The following is a 20,487-nucleotide window of genomic DNA, read 5'->3' as shown; positions in this document are numbered from 1 at the left end:
CGGGAGGGGAGCTGCTGCATTGTAAATTTTGGTCAATGACATGAGACAAAGTATATGTGAACTGCTGTATGAAAAGTGAATTTACTCTTTAAATCTTCACCCAAATCCTAATAAGAAAAAAAAAAAAATTCCAAACATACTTCAGTCTTACTATTCGGTGACTTCCTGGAATAAGCTTTATATTGATATATTGATAACATTTTTTATTTTGACACTATTTCATACTACTTATACTGCCACTCCTCGGAAGGAAGATGGGGCAATCTACTTCTGTAGTGATACTGCCTGGGAAACCCAAGGAGGGGTTGCTATGAGTTGGGTCTGACTTGATGGCATGTAACAACAACAATACTGTTTGACTGTAGAATATAAAAAGGTTAAAAAGAGGGGAGGGAACGCTACAAAAAAAAAAACAAAAAAAACGCATTTACCCATGTCACTTTAGTTTTGTGTATTTCACTGTACATAAATTATATTTCAATAAAATGTATTTTTGAGAAAAAAAAGGTTAAAATTATACTTAAATCTAGGAAGGAAAAAAGACAAAATTTAGAGTATGCCACTTATGTTTCTTAGAAAGCAAGATCTAATGAAATATTTAAAAAGAATCGAAAGGGGTTATATTATTTTAATGATAAGTGTTAACTTAAATCAGGGTTTTCTTTCTACTTATTTAACTTCAAACAGGTTGATTCTATTTAGATTATGTGTCCAGAGAAGTCGAAGTGTTTGTTTATTTAACTATATAAGAACATATTTGTCATTTCTAAGCAAGGCTTAGTTACAATGTAAAAAGAGAACACTATATTTTATGGCCCATGGCAACTACTATTTATTACTAGAACACACCTGTTTGAGGAAATGCAATTCCATGCTATTTCTTTCTCTTTTTTAATTTCTTGCTAACCAGAAGGCTGGCAGTTCAAACCCATCAGGCACTGCTCGGAAGGAAGGTTGGGCAATCTACTTCCATAGTGATAAGCGCCTCGGAAACCCAACGAGGGGTGGCTATGAGTTGGGTCCGACTCAACGGCACATACCAACAACAACTTCTTTCAGTGAATAAATGGATCTTTCGTATCCAAGTTCACACATAATAGATAGAAAAACTTAGTCAAAGTCTCATTTTGCATTAACTTTGGATTGTTTCACAAAGATCTTTTAAATTATTTTCAAAGAAACAAATTTGACCTTTTATATGCATCATTAAGTCCCTTGAAAATAAGAGGCAAAAGTGAACAGACACCAGTTTTCTAAGGCAGAAAAGTATGCCCCATATTACCTTTCTAGAACTGTATTAACTCAAAACAAAGGTTTCAGTCCAAACATTTATTTTTAAAATTCAGTTAAATGTAATACAAATACTGTGATTCTGCTTTAAGTGTCTCAGGTATTGTACATTATATGTCCAAACCTTTATATAAAACCATCCATGAGCTACAGAATCTCAAATTTAATGGTATATGCCTTGAAATAAATTCTCCCCTTGATCACTACCATTACAGATTAAAACAAACAACAAAAGAAAAAAACTAGCTCTAGTTAGAGATAACTGTGACAGTAATATCAGCTATAAACATAAACTCGTAGGAGGGGAAAGATGGAACTAGGGAGACAAAAGAAAAATGCTAATATGTATTGTTCCCAAGTGGTAGTGACCTGGTCCAAAAGACATCCAAGAACTAGCTAGGCCTAGTTAAATTGTAATATTCAAAGGTAACAATTTTATATAAAGGAACAAATTTTTGAATAGAAAAACAAATTGCTACACTGGAACATCAAGCCCTTGTGGCTAACAGAGTCAACAAAGTCCAAGTCACTCTACTGAGAGTCAAAGTGGAATGTAAAGACAAGAATATAGATTAAAAATTACCAGAAGACAGCAAGTAAAGTTTTATTACCACCCCCAGGGCTTACACTAAAGGCTACAACTTGGAAGTCCAACCAAATCCTGAAGGACTGCCATTTTTAAAGATGTTAAAAGTAACATCATCCTCAACATGATGGCAACCACCACCACCAAAGTCAAGTGTTCATCTGGTTAGTTGTAGAGCCACTAGGAGGAACACTTCCCAGAAAGGCTCATGTTTAAATGAGCACAGGCTCCCAGGGTGCTATCACTGTGAAGAGCCATTTGTATGAAGATTCACAAGGCAGCATATCATCCAGAATCCATGCTCAGGAATTCGCTCGGACCCGAGTCAGGCTGCATCTGGCGTGTTAGCAGCACTGCGATGTGCTCGCTCCCTTTGACGAGCAATCTCTATCCAGTTTAATTTTGTCCACATCGTCTTCTTCATTAGGAAAGCTTTGATGGTTTGCAAGAATATTCTCTACCAGGAATCGGGCTGCTTCGTCTATGTTTATGTTATCCTGTAATGCAGAAATGAGTAATGGGTTTAGTACTAATTCCTAGGAGAAAGCATTAAGAATATTTGTGGGAACTCGGAAAGTCCATCACAGGGGCTATGGCCTCCAAGAATACCAGCTACCATCTTCTTTTCCAGTGTTAAAGTGTCTGGTCCTAAGAGTCCAATGCCACTGAATAATGTGGCAGTGGAACCCACTTTTCTTTACAAAGGATCGCTGTTTGTTGTTTAGCCCCCCTTGTCACGACTTTCTTCTGAGCACACAAGTCCAATCCCCTTGTCATATCAATATGAATAATTTTATATCCACTCATTATTATTATTATTATTATTATTATTATTATTTTACTGTGATTTGGATGCAAGTTTACAGAGCAAATTCATTTTCCTTCCATACAGCAGTTCATACACATTTTGTCTCATGACATTGGCTGCAATTCCCCACAACGGAACAGCTCTCTTCCCACTTCCTCCCCAGAGTTAGCTCTTCCCTGTGTCCTTCCCTCCCATGCACTCTCACCCCCTGAGCTGTCTCCCTGTGCAAACACTGACCTTCTATTCTCCCACGAATGATCACTCCAAGTAGTGTATCTACCTGATGTAAATGTTCAGCCCATATGTCTGTCTATTTTTTCGGCAGGAAGCCACAGGAGTGAGTTCAATTCCAGACCTCAATGGTAGCTAGGGGCCACAGTCTCAGGGGTCTCACCAGGCTCTAGCAGACCAGCAAACCTGGTCTTTTTTTTATGATTTTGAGTTTTGTTCCACACTGTACTCCTATTCTATCCAGGATCTGCTGCATAGATCCCCCTCCAAGTGGTTGACAGTGGTAGCCAGACATTATCTAGTTCTTCTGATCTCATGGTCATGTAGGCTGAGGATTGGATGGTCTACCAGTCCCTTGGACTAATTGTTTCCATGTGTCTTTGATTTTCTTCATTGTTCTTTATTCTGGATGAGGAGAGACTCATCATTGCATCTAATATAAAGATTATAGCCTTAGAAGCCCCATGGGCAGTTCTACTCTGTCCTATAGGGTCACTATGAGTCACAATCAATGGGACAAGCTGTGGTTTTGTTTGTGTGGCTTTTATAACGTATATATTTAAATGAATTGGCCTTTAGCTTAGGAGTAGACACCTCTGTCTCCAACAGACATTCTTATGCCAATGGTATCACCATTGCGCTCAGTATTTTCAGAGCTGCTTTTTTTGTGTGCAGTCTCTCATAGCTTTGCTTTCATTATCCTGATCTTCAGTGGCACTAAATTTTTTCAATGTGATGCTGTGCTTCTGGTAAAAGTTAAAAGTAACCTGGTAGTAAGTCTGCAAATGATCTGGAAGAGGCAAAAGACTGGTGGTTCAAACCCACCCAGAAGCACCTTGGAAGAAAGGCCTCGCAACCTTCTTCTATCAGGTCCGAGCCCTGTAAACCCCATGGACTGCAGCTCTGCTCTTCACACATAGTGTCACTAGGAGTTGGAATCAACTCAATGGCAACTGGTTTGGGATCTATATCTGAAAGAGCCCTGGTGACACAGTGATTAAGTGGCTGCTAACTGAAAAATTACAGGCACAAACCTACAAGCTGCTCAGAGAACGATGTGGCAGTCTGCTTCCACAAAGATTTACAACTTTGGAAATCCTGCAATTCTACTCTGTCCTATTGGGTTCCTAGGAGTAAGAATTTGGCTCAGTGGCAACTAACAACAGCATACGTATGGGCACAGAAAGCATACTGAAAGCTGGCACTGGATTAAGATCATGCTCAACTTCTGGCTGAGCGCTGTTCACCATCACAGAATTTCTGAAACACTTAATCATGCTTACATATACGTGTGAAGGTTATTTGACCCTGTTATGTGAAACTTCCAAAACACAAAAACAAACATCTCCCTTCGCATTTTGTACTTGTGAGTGTCCACTGTGTTCTTATACATCTAGACTGTTAAGGTTTTTGATAACCAATGTAAGTCTTCTGTTTTCAGGACACACAAGAAAAACAATTCAAAAAACATTTTATCTAGCTTCCATAAAGGACAAGGACAATAACCCAAAACCCCCCAAAATTCTCACTCTTTTATTCATGAAGAAGAATGTCACAAATGTTAATGTTTTCCCCTTATTCAAATTCTTTCACATTCAGCTAATCTAATACTCTTCAGACAACATTTGAATAACTCTGTGACCTTTTCATTGCCTTCATTAGTCCTGCAGGGAACCTACATCTTCACCAGAGACACTCCCTCCCATCCCGTTAATAGTCTATAAAAATCAAAAATGTTTGTGCTACATAATACATCTCACCTTTGTCAACTCCAGTAGCATTTAAACACTCAAACTCACAGAAAATGTCATTTTTTTTTCCCTCTGCTCTAACTAAGTATCTCGTTTTTGTTTTAACAACAAATCTGCCCTTGTATTGACCTCCCCGTTGGCCAATTCTGAAAGCACTGCTGTTACAGACTAAAAGAAGCATAACATACTCCAGGCTTCCAAAACCCACTTGAATGAATCCATCAAAACACATTATAATTAGAGCTCAAATTTATAATCTAAATAGCACAGCAGGTTCAAAAAGTAAAGCAGAGCTCACCTTGGCAGATGTTTCAAACCATCCACTAAAGCCATGTTCTTTGCAGAACTGGTCCATCTGGGGAGGACTATGGCCATCCTCCTTTTTCTGGTCACATTTGTTAGCTAGGAGGACAGCAGGAATAGGGCTGCCATTAGGAAGATGGATCTTACTATCCAGATCAGTCTTCCATTTCAAGACTGCCTCAAATGTGGAACCTCTCGATATATCAAAGACTATGAAAGCACCAACAGCATCTTTATAGTATACTCTGGTCATGTTGCCAAATCGCTCCTGTCCTAGAAAGAAATAATAAGAGATTAAAGAATCATAATTCAGACAGAATCTACGTTTAGATATAACCTCTTTGATGTTAAGAATAATGCTATAAGCAAATCTCTTCATTCTATAGCAATATCAATGAGTGTGATTAACAACATCCACATACATCCATGACCCAAAAAACAGAAGTGTTGGTCACAAGGTCTGGGAATACAATGAACTAGTTTTGCGTTCTGTGCACACACAACTCATTCTCCATAAACATTAACACAATCTACTCATTCATTTTATCCTCCTCTTCCCTTGTTCTAGGAGCTCTGGTAGCATAGTGGCTAAAAGCACTTGACTGCTAACCAGAAGGCTGGTGGTTCAAACCCACCAGCCACTCCTCGGAAGGAAGGCTGGGCAATCCTACTTCTGTAGTGATACTGCCTCAGAAACCCAAGGAGGGGTCGCTATGAGTCAGGGCCGACTCGACGGCGCATAACAACAACAACAACAACTTCCCTTGTTCTAAGAGAAGTAGTAAAGGATGTAAGAAAGCTGAGAGTGGAGGGAAAAGGATGAAAATAGAAGAAAATGAAGTTACAGGAAGAAGATAAGCACAGTGGGTAAAGAGCTAGTCAAAAAGATTACGGTTGGTCATGAGATGAGGGTGGCTCATGTCCTCAATTCATCTTTCCTTCACATCTCTAGCCTGCACAGACTCCGACTCAATATGTGAGACTGCCCTACTTATATAAAAAGCAGTTTGAATGGTTGTATTATTATAAGAACGGTCAGTTGAAGAGTTCTTCAAATAGCATTGTCCTTTTAAATAATTTAACTTGGTTGGATGCTTTGGTTAAAGAAAAAAAAATCTACTGATCATATCAGACTTTGCCAAATGTTCTCTTACTAGCTGGTATCATACTGATCTCTGATGTATAAAGGGCCCTAATCTTCATCTGACAGATAAAAAAAACAGTCAAAAGGATGCTTGGTCAGGATTACAGCAGCACTGAGAAAGGAGACAGGACTAGAATCCAGGTCTCTGACTGTCACAAGGTTTATGGAACTATGGTGTCAGGCATTCTCAACTATCTCGTGGTCTGAATTCAGGTTGTCAAAGTAGTGACTAGAATGTAAAGGAAATATGATTGATGATTAATGCAAACTTAAGATGCTATGATAGGATACTTCCTATTAAAATACATGATGAAAAATAACTTTTACCTGTATTTTGCTGATAGTAACAAATGCAAAGCTACCCAAAAATATAAAATGCCTTCTCCCCCAAAATTTCATCATATGATTTTAAATACTGCTTGATGGGATGATGGAAGTAGAATAGAATTTCAAACTTAAGTGGATGACCTTAAAGTTGAATTGCTTTGTGATACCTCATATGAGTTTATCTGAAGCTCTACTGTGATAATCCCAAAGTCTGAATTTTCTTATAACAGACTGTAAGATATGAAGTTCAAAAAAAGTAAAACTCCATTCTCATATTCATATATATATATATATATATATATATATAGTAATATAAATCTGCTCGGTTTATTTGGTCACAATGTTAACAATTATAAAAAGTTAGCATTGTGTCATTTTTCCATAAATATACAGTTAATAACCACACAGGGCATGCTCACAGAGGACATACCAACCATTCAAAGTCAGTTATTGCTATTCTGTAAAAAGACCATGTAGGTGCATTAAAGTGGTTCCTATTTCAGTTTCAACTAGAGAGCACATACTACCATTTCCACTTTCATGAATTTCAATGATTAAATATGAAATGATGATAGTAACAAGACAAATTAGCCTTAGTAAGGTAGTCTAGATTATAAGACTGTAACATAATTATGAGAAAGTATACCTTTGGGCCATACCTTTCATTAATAAAAGAAGGTGGGGCACCAAACTTGTAAAAGTCATAAAAAGTCATAACGAGCTATTAAGCTTTAGTGACCATTCCTTTGGGAATCATCTGTAAATCCCCAAAAATATTTCTTTTTACCAATAATACTAAATCATACTAAAATTTTTAATCATATAAATTTTCTGGTAAAGCATATAAGAACAAGAAATATATATGGCGAAGAATTTTAGAGGAACACCTTGAAACTTAGAAATATCTGATTTTCCATAGGTCCTACAACTAAGATTCAAAATTCATTCACAGTCTTGACATCAGAGAGTGTGCTTTATAACTACCACACTAATGGCATTATACTGTTAAAATGAAAAGAAAAGGCATAGAATGGGAGAAAATATTACAAGTCTAACATTTGCTGAAAGCCTTGTACCCAGACTATATTAAAAACTCTCAAAATGCTATAATAAGAAAATAAACCTATAAAAAAGTAAGCAAAAGACTGGAACAGACACTTCACCAAAAAATGTACACAATGACAAACTCACACAGAAAAAGATGCTCAACAGTATTAATAATTGGGGAAATGGAAATTTAACCCACAATGAGATGCTACTTCATATCCACTAAAATGGCTAAAATTTAACAGTCTGACTATACCAAGTGTTGACAGGGATGTGGAGCAAGTGGAACTGATGATAAGAATGTAAAACAGTAAAGCACTAGGAAAATAATTTGGTAAGTTCTCAAAAAAGTAAGGATATATCTACCACACAACCGATCTGTCCCAATCCTAGGTATTTAAACAAAATAAAAGCATATGCCACACAAAGACATATACATGAACGTTCATAGCTGCTTTATTTTTAATAGCTGAATACTGGAAGCAATTCAACTGTCAATCAATATATTAATGGATAAACGATATCTATACAGTGAGATACTGTTCCATAATAGGAAAAAAAAAAAAAAAAAAGAGCTACAGATACAAGCAATAACATGGATGAATCAGAAAACCATTATGCTGAGTGAAAGACGCTAGATGAGGGGTAGAGGGAGGGAAGGAAATAGAGGGAAGAAAAGCGAAAGAGAGATGGAAGGAGGTCAAGTAAGAAGGGAAGGACGGAAGGAGGGAAGGGAAGAGCAGGATGAAAGGAATGAGGACAGAGAAATAATATACAAATTTTGAAAATGGAAACTACAGTGTATGGTAACAGCAAGTAGATTGGTAGTTGCCTCAGGAAAGGAAGGGGAATGGATTACAAAGCGGCAAGATGAAAACCTTTGGGAGAGATGGAAATGTTTATAATCTTGATTATAGTGATGTTTCATCAGTGTATACAAATGTTAAAACATCAAATTATGTAGTTTATTGTATGTCAATTATACCTCAATAAAGTCACTGGGAGGGATAAATGTAAAATGCCCACCCAGGAACTTTCTAGGGCACAGTTTAGCAAACTCTGGCCCATGACCAAATCCAGTTAAGTAAAATTATATTGAATTTGTTTCCCTCTCTTCATTTTGTATTGTCTATGTGTGTTTTTGTTTTACTAAGGCAGAAATGAATAGCTGAGACAGAGACTGTATGACCTGCAGAGCCTAAAATATTTGCTATCAGATGTGTTATAGAAAACATTTGATTTCTATTCTAGGGGGCTAGAAATATTCCATATCTTGAACTAGAATTGGTATATCAAAATTTGTGAAGGTATACCCTTAAGGTACAAATAAGTTATACTTCACTTTCAAAAAAGTATAAAATGCTAAGCCCATGCTCAGCACTACATTAATGTTAGCATTATTATTGTTGCTGTTGTCACTGGTTGCTGTTAAATCCATTGTGACTCATGGTGACCACATGGATGCAGAGCAGAACTGACCCCTTAGGGTTTCAAGGCTATGACCTTTTGAAAGCAGACTGCCAGCCCTCTCTTCCAACATGCCTCTAGGTGGGTTCAAACTACTAACCTTTATTTTGGCTAGTATTTGAGCACTTAACCATTTGCACTACACAGAGACTGCCATATTGTCATTACTAAAAACCAAACCAAACTTACTACCATGGAGTCGGATCCGCCTCATAGCGATCCCTCCTTGGATTTCCTAGGTGGTATCACTACAGAAGTAGATCACCCAATCTTCCTTCTGAGATATTGTCATTAGGTGCTCGATACATGTATTATATGAGGGGGGCAAAAAAAGGCCAAGGATTCTTAAACACAGCAAAGGCTGAAAGTATAATCTAGTTATATGCTGTATTGTACAGTGGGGAAAACATTTTGCAGAGGAAAACAAATTTCATAACAGTATAATTATATCGTCCCCAAACTCACTGTCACATTGAGTCAATTCCAACTCACTGGGTTTCCAAGGCTGTAAATCTTTATGGGAGTAGACTGCCTCATCTTCCCCTCATGGTGCAGGTGGTAGGTTTGAACCACTGACCTAGCAAATCAAAATATCAAGCATGTAACAGTCAAGCAAGGAGCTCTGGTGGTGTAGTGGGTAAGACATCTGGCTGTTAACCAGAAGTTCAGCAGTTCAAACTCACCAGCTGCTCCATGGGAGGAAGATGAGGCAATCTATCTTCATAAAGATTTATAGTCTTGAAAACCCAGTGGGGGTTACTAGGAGTCAGAATAAAATCAATAGGAGTGGGTTGGGTTTGGTTTTGGTTTAACAAGCTACTCCAAAAAAGTAACTTCCTCTATTTAAGTGAGCCAACTGGCCTAGAGATCATCTAAATCCCTCCCAGTTGTCACGTTTTGATGTTTTAGAACCCTGTGTTTTAACTTTTGTGTTACACTGATTTTCTAAAGAATTCTAAAATCACAATGTCTTAGTTATCTAGTGCTGCTATAATGGAAATACCATGAGTGGATGGATGGCCTTAACAAACAGAAATTTATTCTCTCAAAGTTTAGGAGGCTAGAAGTTTCAATTCAGGGTACTGTTGTTGTTGTTATGTGCCGTCGAGTCGGCCCCGACTCATAGTGACCCCTCCCTGGGTGGCCAAGGCAGTATCACTACAGAAGTAGGATTGCCCAACCTTCCTTCCAAGGAGTGGCTGGTGGTTTTGAACCACCAGCCTTCTGGTTAGTGGTCAAGTGCCTTAGGCACTATGCTACCAGAGCTCCTAATTCAGGGTACTAACTCTAGGGGAAGGTTTTCTGTGTTGGCTCACAGTTTAGAAGGATAATGGTTTTCTGATTCATTCTTGTTTTCTTTTAGCATCTATAAGCCCAGCATCCCTTGGAAAAACTCCATGTGTCCTAGCATCAACTGTCCCTGGTTCTAGGAGGTTCCCAGCACAGGGACAGTAGGTACAAAGGACACCTTCTACTCCCAACTTCTCTTTCTTCTGATCTCTGCTTGCTTGCTTAATCTCTTTTATATTCAAAAGAGTTTGACTCAAGATACAGCCTAATCCTGTTGACTATATCCTGTTTCATTAACATAACTGCCACTAATCCTGAATTATTAACATCATTGTTGTGTTGTTGTTGTTGTGTGCCATCAAGTCAGACCTGACTCATAGCGACCCCTCCTTGGGTTTCCAAGGTAGTATCACTACGGAAGTAGATTGCCCCATCTTCCTTCCGAGGAGTGGCTGGTGGGTTTGAACCGCCAGCCTTCTGGTTAGCAGTCAAGTGCCTTAGCCACTATGCTACCAGAGCTCCCATTAACATCATAGAGGTTACGATTTACAATGCATAGGATAATTACATCAGATCACAAAATGGATGATAATTACCTAATACTGAGAATCATGGCCTAGCCAAGTTGATACATATTTTTTGGGAAAAATTTAATCTATAACACACACAAATGAGAATCAGATGTAAGCGATCCAGTATCAAAGAACTAAGACTAAATACTTCAAGTAAATAGCTTATTTTCTAAAAGCATAGTAAAATATACTTATTATTTTACTGAGTTTGTAATCTATTTTCAAAAATTCTGAAGCAATTCATTAGTGCTTCAGCAATATTACCAAACTACCTATTTTTCTTTTTAAAGCAAGAAACAAGAATTTCTAAAACATATTAAGTTTAATTAGGGAATGGGGAAAAGATAAATCATTCAAAAAAAATGTAAAAAGAGTCGCTCTCCAAAATCCTAACGAAGTACACCTAGATTTACTATTCAAAGGCTGGCAATAAGATTCTTTATCCAACGCATTTGCTGTTGTTGTTCAGGGATGTCCAGTCAGTTCTGACTCATGGCAACCCTATTGTACAACACAGCAAAACATTCTCTGGTCCTGCACACCTTCACAACTGTTGCTGTGCTTCAGCCCACTGTTGAAGCCACTGTGGACACCCATCTATTGGTCTGTGTGGAGGGTCTTCCACTTTTTCACTAATCCTCCACTTTCACAAGCATGACATCCTTCTCCAGGGATTCTCCAGGGATATCCTTCTCTGAAAATATGAGAGACAGTCTGGCCATTGTCGCTTCAAAGGTGTACTCTGGCTGTACTTCCTCTAAGACAGATTTGTTTGTTCTTCTGGCAGTCCGTGGTATTTTCAGTATTCTTTGCCAATACCACAATTCAAAAGCATCAACTCTTCTATGGTCTTCCTTATTCATTTATCCATCTTTCACTTGCAACTGAGGCAACTGAAAAGACAGTTGCTTAGGTCGGGTGCACTTTAGTCTTCAAAGTCACATCATTGTTCTTAAACACTTTAAAACGGTCTTTTGTAGCAGATTTGCCCAATGCAATGTTGTTGTTGTTGTTATGTGCCGTCAAGTCGGCCCCGACTCATAGCGACCCCTCCTTGGGTTTCCGAGGCAGTATCACTACGGAAGTAGGATTGCCCAACCTTCCTTCCGAGGAGTGGCTGGTGGGTTTGAACCGCCAGCCTTCTGGTTAGCAGTCAAGTGCTTTAGCCACTATGCTACCAGAGCTCCTGCCCAATGCAATATGCTGTTTGATTTCTTGACTGCTGCTTCAGGTGTCGATTGTGGATCCAAGTAAAATGAAATCCCTGACTATTTCAATCTTTTTCCATTTATCGTGATGTTGCTTATTGATCCAGTTGTGAGGATTTTTGTTTTATGGTAAGGAGTAATCCATACTGAAGACTATAGTCCTTGATCTTCATCAGTAAGTGCTTCAAGTTTTCTTTACTTTTAGCAAGCAAGGTTAGGTCATCTGCATATCACAAGTTGTTAATGAGTCTTCCTCCAATCCTGATGCCACATTCTTCACAGTACACTTCTTGAATTATTTGCTCAGCATACAGATTAAACAAAAGGTGAAAGGATACAACTTTGACACACACTTTTCTGATTTTAAGTCATAAAGTATCCTCTTGTTCTGCTCAAACAATTGTACTTTGTTCTATGTACAGGTTCTCATGAGAATGATTAAGTGTTCTGGAATTCCCATTCTTCACAATGTTATCCATAATTTGTTATGATCCACACAATTGGATGTCTTTGGATAGTCAATAAAACACAGGTAAACATCTTCCAGGTAATCTTTGTTTTCAGCTAAGATCCATCTGACATCAGTAATGATATCCCTTGTTCCATATGCTCTTCTGAAACTAGCTTGAATATCTGGCAGTTCCTTGTTTATGTACTACCGCAACTGTTTTTGAAATATTTTCAGCAAAATTTTACTTGCATGTGATATTAATGATATTGTTCAATAATTTCTGCATTTCTCTGGATCACCTTTCTTTGGAATGGGCACAAATATGGCCAGGCAGCTATCTTCCAAATTTCCTGACATAGGTGACTGAGCATTTCCTGGGTTGCATCCATTTGTTGAACCATCTCAACTGGTGTTGCATCAACTAACCTGTTCCAGCTGTTAAAGTTAATTTACTATTCCTTCTAGAGTAAGAGTTGAAACCCATATCTTTGTTATGATTGTTCCATGAGTAATTTTAGTCTTCCCCTATTATTTACCTAAACCAAAGAACACTGGTAGAAAACACTACCAATGCTCATGAATGTTTTGTTCTCTCCCACTTCTTAGTACACAGAGGATCTGATCACTTGAAGTTAGGAGTAACATGAGATAAATCTTGGCAAATGAAATGTGAACACAAGTATTGCTTACAAGCAGAGTCACACAGCTGTCAGTGCTCTTGCCCTGCTAACTTTGAAATGACAGAAAAATGAAATGGAGTCTCTGTTGGCCTGACTCCAATGAGAAAGGTCTAAATAATCAGTGGCTCTAAGCAGATAATAATCTAACCATTAAGAACTTAATTTTAGTTTCCTATAGGTAATAATAGGAGCTCTGGTAGCATAGTGCTTAAGGGCATTTGACTGTTAACCAGAAGGCTGGCGATTCAAACCCACCAGCTACTCCTCGGAAGGAAGATTGGGCAATCTACTTCCCTAGTGATACTGCCTCGGAAACCAAAGAGGAGTAGCTATGAGTCAGATCTGACTCGATGACAGTGAGTTTGGTTTTTGGTTTATAGGTAATAATGTGATGTCCAAATAGATCTTGGGTTTTATTTTTAAGAGGCTATAATATTAATCTATACAGGCTTCACTATTTTGGTGACACTAAGTTCATTAGTCATTCATTATACTACTCTATCCAGCCATTATAAACTTGCCCCAGCATTATACTTTAATATTTAATATGCTAAAATTGAAGGCACTGTTAGAAGTTAAACAATTTCTGGCTACTGTAATGCTAACAAAGGAGCTCTGGTAGCACAGAGCCTAAGCCATCTGACTGCTAACCAGAAGGCTGGTCATTCAAACCCACCAGCCACTTTGCAGAAGCAAAACTGAGCAATCTACTTCCGTAAAGATTTACCACCTCGGAAACCTAATGGGAATCTCTATGAGTCAGAATTGACTTGATGGTAGTGGGTTTGTTTTTTGGTTTTGTAATGCTGACAAATAAAGTTATGTGATTAAAAACAAGACTGTGCTGCTATACTAGAAGCACTTACTCATTTATGCCAAGAAATTTGGAAGACAGCAACCTGGCCAAATGACTGGAAGATATCAGTATTTGCGCCCATTCCAAAGAAAGGTGATCCAATGAAACACCAAAATTATAAAACAACATCATTAATATCACAAATAAAATATTGCTGATGATAATTATTTAAAAAGTTGTAATGGTCATGGCAAATTGCCAGAAATTAAAGCCAGATTCAGAAGGCATGGAATGAGGGTTATCATTGCTGATGTAAGATGACTCTTGGCTGAAAGCAAAAAATACCAGGAAGATGTTTACCTGTGTTTTATTGACTATACAAAGGCATTCAACTATGTGGAGCATATCAAATTATGAATAACACTACAAAGAATGAGAATTCCACAACATTTAATTGTGCTCATGAGGAACCTGTACATAGACCAAGAAGCAGTCATTCACACAGAACCAGGGGATATTGCATGGTTTAGAATCAGAAGAAGTGTGTGTCAGGTTTGAATCCTTTCACCATACTTATTCAATCTTTATGCTGAGCAAACAATCTGAGAAGATGGACTCGATGAAGAAAAATATAGCATCACAATTGGAAAAAGACTTAACAACAACCTGTGACATGCAGATGATAACTCTGCTTACTGAAAGTGAAGAGGACGTGATGCACTAACTGATGAAGATCAAAGACAAAAGCCTTCACTATGAATTACACCTTAACATAAAGAAAACAAAAATCTTCACAACTGGACCAAAGAGCGACATGATGAGAAATGGCAAAAACACTGATGTTGTCAGGGATTTCATTTTACTTGGATCCACAATCAATGTCCATGGAAACAGCCATCAAGAAATCAAATGATGTATTACATTGGGCAAATCTTAAGCAAAAGACCTCTTTAAAGTGTTAAAAGCAAAAAATGTCATTTTGAGGACTAAGGTACTCCTCACCCAAGTCACAGTGTTTTCAATTGCCTCGTATGCATGCAAAAGCTGGACAATTAATAATACGAAAGAACTGAATGATGGTGTTGGCAAAGAATAATGACTATACCATGGCCTGCCAGAAGAATTAAGAAATCTGTCTCAGAAGAAGTATAGTCAGAATGTTCCTTAGAATTGAGGATTGCGAGACTTTGTCTAAGTTACTTTGGACCTGTGATCAAGAGGAACCAATCCCCAGAGGACATATGCTTGGTAAAGGGTCAGTGAAAAAGAGGAAGACCCTCAGCAAGATATACTGACACAGTGTGTGACAATGGGCTCAAACACAGCAATGACTGTGAGGATGGTGCAGGACCGCAGCATTTCATTCTGTTGTACCTGTGTTCACTATGAGTGAAATTCTATGGCCCTAACCACATGCTTGGGAGCTCTGGTAGCACAGGGCCTAAGGCACTTGACTGCTAACCAGAAGGCTGGCGGTTCAAACCCACCAGCCATTCCTTAGAAGGAAGATGGGGCAACCTACTTCCATAGTGATAGTGCCTCAGAAGCCCAAGGAGGGTTCGCTATGATTCGGATCCGACTTGACAGCACATAACAACAACAACCACATGCTTATATTTGGAAATGTACTTCAACCTGGAAAAAATAAGTATTATAAGGAAAGAGATAGGCAAAGTTTCTGCTTAAGTCAGGTACAAAGCATCCTTTTTGCTAATACCACTGCCTTTTGAGACTGAGATTAAATAAATCTAATTATCAAGCAAAAGAGTAAAAGAAAAAAAAGTACTTAACGTAAAAGGAAAATAAACTGTTTTTGAAAAGATAACAGCAGTATCAATAAGTAGTTCTCGAAATTACATATTCATAGATACTTGGCAACTCAGACTCTGGATTTATTTATTTATTTTAAATCTGAGATAAGCAGGCTTTTGCAGATTTAGGTCATTTCCTAAGGCCCATATTATTCAACAATTTACATCCACTGTGGTTACATATCCTGTGGTGACTATAAAAAGAACAGGAGGCTTTAATCAGTTTAAAATGGGAAGTTAAATTAAATGATCTTTGTGTCCAATGTCACAATAGTTTTAAAACTTTCTGATATTGGGCTTTTCCCTTCCTTACCCAATGTGTTCAATAAAAAAAAGCCAAAACCAAACACACTGGCGTTGAGTTGATTCGACTCATAGTGAACCCTCCTTGGGTTTCTGAGGTAATATCTCTAAAGAAGTAAATTGCCCCACCTTCCTTCTGAGGAGTGGCTGGTGGGTTTGAACCGCCAGCCTTCTGGTTAGCAGTCAAATGCCTTAGGCACTATGCAACAGGAACAAGAAATATGCTCTCTTTGTCTTGTTTCCATATACTACTCTCCAGAGGAAGCTCTTCAGATAGTCACATGGATAAAGGGGAGGTGATGCCACTTCTGAAAGTGATGTGAAACTGGGAAAGAGGAACTTAAGGGTCAAGAAAGGCGGGGTAAGAGGGGATTGTGGAAAGCAGCAGGGCTGTAGTTGGAGAACTCCTAGAGTGCAGTGAGAGGATGGGTCTTTTGGCAGGGTGTAGCAGAGCCAAGAGAACAATGGTTCTCAACTTCTAATATGAATCATAATCAACTACGGTGCTTATTATATGGTTGATTTCCAGGCTCTACCTCTTGGAATTCTGATTTGATACCTATGATACATTTCTCTATGCCTACTGCAAAATTCCTTTGCAAGATTTTAATTGGGGAAACAGTGGCACCAGGTTAAACGAAAAACAAAAATAATGAATTTTCTAGCTTTCCTTGTAGCTAGGCATGCCCATTTGATTGGACAGTAAAGATAAAGGCCTAGGAATAGCTGACTAGGGAAATGTCAGCCTTAGTCCCTAGAGACTTACTGGTGCTACCCATCAGCTCTGGGGTGCCTAGGTAAACTTACAAGTGAAAGAATCAATTTCTCTCTGGTTAGACCACAATCTGTAGAGTCATTTGTCAAATGAAGTCAAATTTATTGATGTAGTTGATGCTAGGGTATCTGCATTTTAAGAACCCTATGTGATTCCATGGATCACTCAGAAACTGAACAGAGATGTATTTTAATTTCAAGAAGCAACAGAAAACCACTGCAGATGATGCATAAGGAAAGTTTCTGGATGTAAGTGAGTGGAAAGAATGGGAAAGAGGAGAATGTAAGGTCATCTGACACAAAGACCAACAGAGACCCTTAAACTAAACCCTACTATCAATTTATTTTTATGTGTTACAACTCTTGAAAGAAGACTGAAGAGATGGCATATAAAAGTGGAAAAGCATCTCTCCGAAAGTAATTGACACAACGTCAAATCACCTTTTCCTTCTTCATCTTTTGTCTGACGTTCCTCTAGAAGTCTCCCACATTGTATGTTTTTCACAAGAGAAGATTTCTACAACAGTAATACAATTTCACTTGAACTAGTTGACTTCGCATATTCTCTCTCACTTAAGTGTTGATTAAGTGTGAAATCTTCCCTGCTTTTAAGGATAAGCTATTCTGGGCCACAAATCTACGGCTTTCAATTTTTTCAACCAGTAAACATAAAAATGATGGACCCAATAAAATAGTGTCTATCTTGGAGACACTGTGTTTCGTAAGTATGAAAGTATAATGACTAGAAATTCTGTACTGATAACATATGTTAATTATTAAAATGAGCATAAAGTATGAGTTTGATGTACTAATTTAGGAATAACTAGAACATTTTAAAATTTAGAAAATAATTTGTGTTACTACTCTGGCACCAGGGCACTTTTCAGAATTGAGAGCCATGTCTTCAGGCATACATACTAATTAGCTGTGTTTTCTTGGTCTAGTTACTTATACTTCAGCATGTTTAGACTATGGGATCTCTAAAAGTCTGTTATACAAAGGGGAACAATAGGTAGGAGAGAATTATTTGGGCAACTGGCTGGGAACAAACCCAGGTTTATCTCTTCCCCAACCTGAGTATCTTTCTGCTTACGTGTGATGACCAAGCCTCGTCAAGAGGGAAAGATAGCAGGCATATCTATTAGGGGAATTTCCATGTGTGGTGATACAAAAGTCCTATTATGCTCACCATTCAGCTTGGGCATTGTGAACACATAATACTCACTTGGGTAGCCAAAGGTGTTACAAAACTCAGGAATTAAGAATGATTTAAAGACATAAAATGGGATAGTAGGCTTTGTTTGTAATTCATCACAATAACTGAGCTTGAATAAAGCTGAAGGATGGTAAAATTGCCCAAGAGTCAGATCACCCATACTTAACAGAGATAAAATTCTTCTCAGTGAGTTATGGAATCATCCAATAACAAACTCTAGGAAATGCAGTATTCAGAGACAGAGACTACAAATCATTACAAACAAACTAATTTCTCAAAGACTTGCTTCTTCATTTTCAGAAGAAACTTGAATACAAATAATCCCTGATTGACAGATACTTCTAAGGTCATGAAAGTGTCAGAGGTAATATTCCAGATCCTTGCTCATGAAGGACAGTACTGAAATAAGAGGAGATGAACAGGTATGATAATTGGCAGTGTGCAAGATTGTGAGCCTCACAACAACTCCTATGTTTGAGCCCACTGTTCCAGCCACTGTGTCAAAGGCATCTCACCAAGGTTCTTCCTCTTTTCAGCTGACCTTCTACTTTACAAAACATGGTGTCCTTCACCAGGGACCGGTCCTTCATGATAACATGTGCAAAGTACGTGAGACGAAGTGTCACCATCTTTTCTCCTAATACAGATTTGTTCATTCTTCAGGCAGTCCGTGGTATATTCAATATATTCAGTTCAGCGACACCATAATTCAAAGGCATCATTCTTCATTGGTCTTCCTAGTCATTGTACAGCTGTCACATGTGTATGAGGCAAACAAAAAAATCCTATCTTGAGTCAGACTCACCTTTGTCCTCAAGGTGGCATCTTGCTTTTTAACACTTGCAAGAACTCTTTTGCAGCAAATCTGCCCAATGCAATGTGTCATTTCTTCACTGCTTCTTCCATGGGTGTTGATCATAGATCCAAGTAAAACGAATTCCTGATAATTTCAATATTTTCTCTGTTTATCATGATGGATTTGGATTAAGAAACAGCAACTGCCTAATACTAAAACTGCACTAAACTGCATCTGTATTTTACAGCTAGATTCTTCAGATGCAAGAGAAAGTGTTCTTAAGGTCAATATCTGAGTCACTATGGTTCTTAATTTGAAGAGCTGAGCTTAACCTCCTTGCCTACATCTACAGAAAACATTAAATAACTCTTGCTTGTCACATTTGGCAAACCTTTGAAACCTTTGAAGAATAGAGACTCTTGACATAATTTCTTTATCACTTTGTCCACCTCTAAAACTAGTAGTAGCATACATCTTAAATTAGTCATACTCAAGTGGATGACCCCACCTGTTATGCAATCAAGGAATAGTTTTATTCTCTGAGAATTACACAGAGCTCAATTTCGTTACTACATAAGGCAAGTATGTTTATCCATGAGGGGATTTTTGGGAGTGGCCTTCGGTTTCCCTTCATTACATCATTACTATTGAATTCAAATGTTCTGAGCTAGGATTCAGTAGCAGCTAAAACTTTCAAACTAAACATGGTTAATGATTTACCTACCCTAATGTTGGTTAAAACTAAGTCATTTTTGTCTCTTGATTAACTTTTATATTAAGACTTCGTATCTGAAAACCTTATTTATAAAGTGAACCTAATAAATTCTAATTGCCTCCTAAGCTTATACCTAATCCAATTAATTGCTGTGCGTATTTGCTTAATAGTAGACAGAACAAAAATGGCAATATATAACATCCAGGAATCCTATCTGGAGATCTTCAAATTTTGCTTTCCTTCCTGGCAAACCTCACACTTCAGATTTAGGCAAAAAAGCAAGGACATGCCTTCTAGGCAGCTATGTAACAAGTTCTGATGAAGACTGATATGACTCCTTCCTGGCTATCTAAGCATGTTCAAGAAGAATTTTAAAAAGAAGGGTAGACTCAGTAAGAAAATTCTTACTCATCTTTTTCTTCTCCCAAATCTTTAAACAAAAGCATTTGACTCTGAAGCCTAAAAACAGAACTACGCAATAAAAATCTAGTTATTCATACTCAATTATCACAGTGGGATTCAATCATAATTTATTAGCTAACTAAATACCATACTCTTTCACAGAAAGAATAAAGCAAAGTCAACCACCATCCAAGGCAAGGGTTTAAAGTCATCTTCATGGAAATCCATTGCTACTCAGAAGATTCCTGGAGGATGACTGTCACATGTTCAAGCAACCTCTGGAATACATGACTTTGTCAAGAATTAAGGCAGTTAATATTTAATACTGTTTGTAAATGTTTTGTGCAATAACAGGAAGTGTTTTGAAAGAAGTCTCTGGCTTCAAATGATGACTTTTCAAACGAATTTTTGGTTTTCTGTATACAAAAAAAAAAAAAAAAAACCTGTATCCAAAGTTGATTAACCTCTTTTCTCTGAGGGACTGACATGAATTTTGTTTTATATTTGAGCAAAGAAGCT

The 20,487-nt window shown here is 37.8% G+C and overlaps 1 protein-coding gene across 1 annotated transcript in view; it reads right to left on the bottom strand.

The window, feature by feature from the left end:
* The window catches only part of RAB32 (RAB32, member RAS oncogene family), a 97,329-nt gene that overhangs the window by 75,169 nt on the left and 1,673 nt on the right, over nt 1-20,487 (bottom strand). The window contains exons 2-3 of the mRNA XM_042781295.1: nt 4,965-5,242; nt 2,231-2,412 (exon numbers count right to left, since the gene is read on the bottom strand). Coding sequence (XP_042637229.1) covers nt 2,231-2,412; nt 4,965-5,242 — 460 coding nt within the window. The remainder of the gene's footprint in view (nt 1-2,230; nt 2,413-4,964; nt 5,243-20,487) is intronic.

The sequence above is a fragment of the Orycteropus afer genome, unplaced genomic scaffold (assembly GCF_000298275.1).
Source record: "Orycteropus afer afer isolate SDZICR_OR568_19922 unplaced genomic scaffold, OryAfe1.0 scaffold00101, whole genome shotgun sequence".
NCBI classification, from domain to species: domain Eukaryota; kingdom Metazoa; phylum Chordata; class Mammalia; order Tubulidentata; family Orycteropodidae; genus Orycteropus; species Orycteropus afer.
This window is presented reverse-complemented; position numbering and strand designations above follow the sequence as displayed.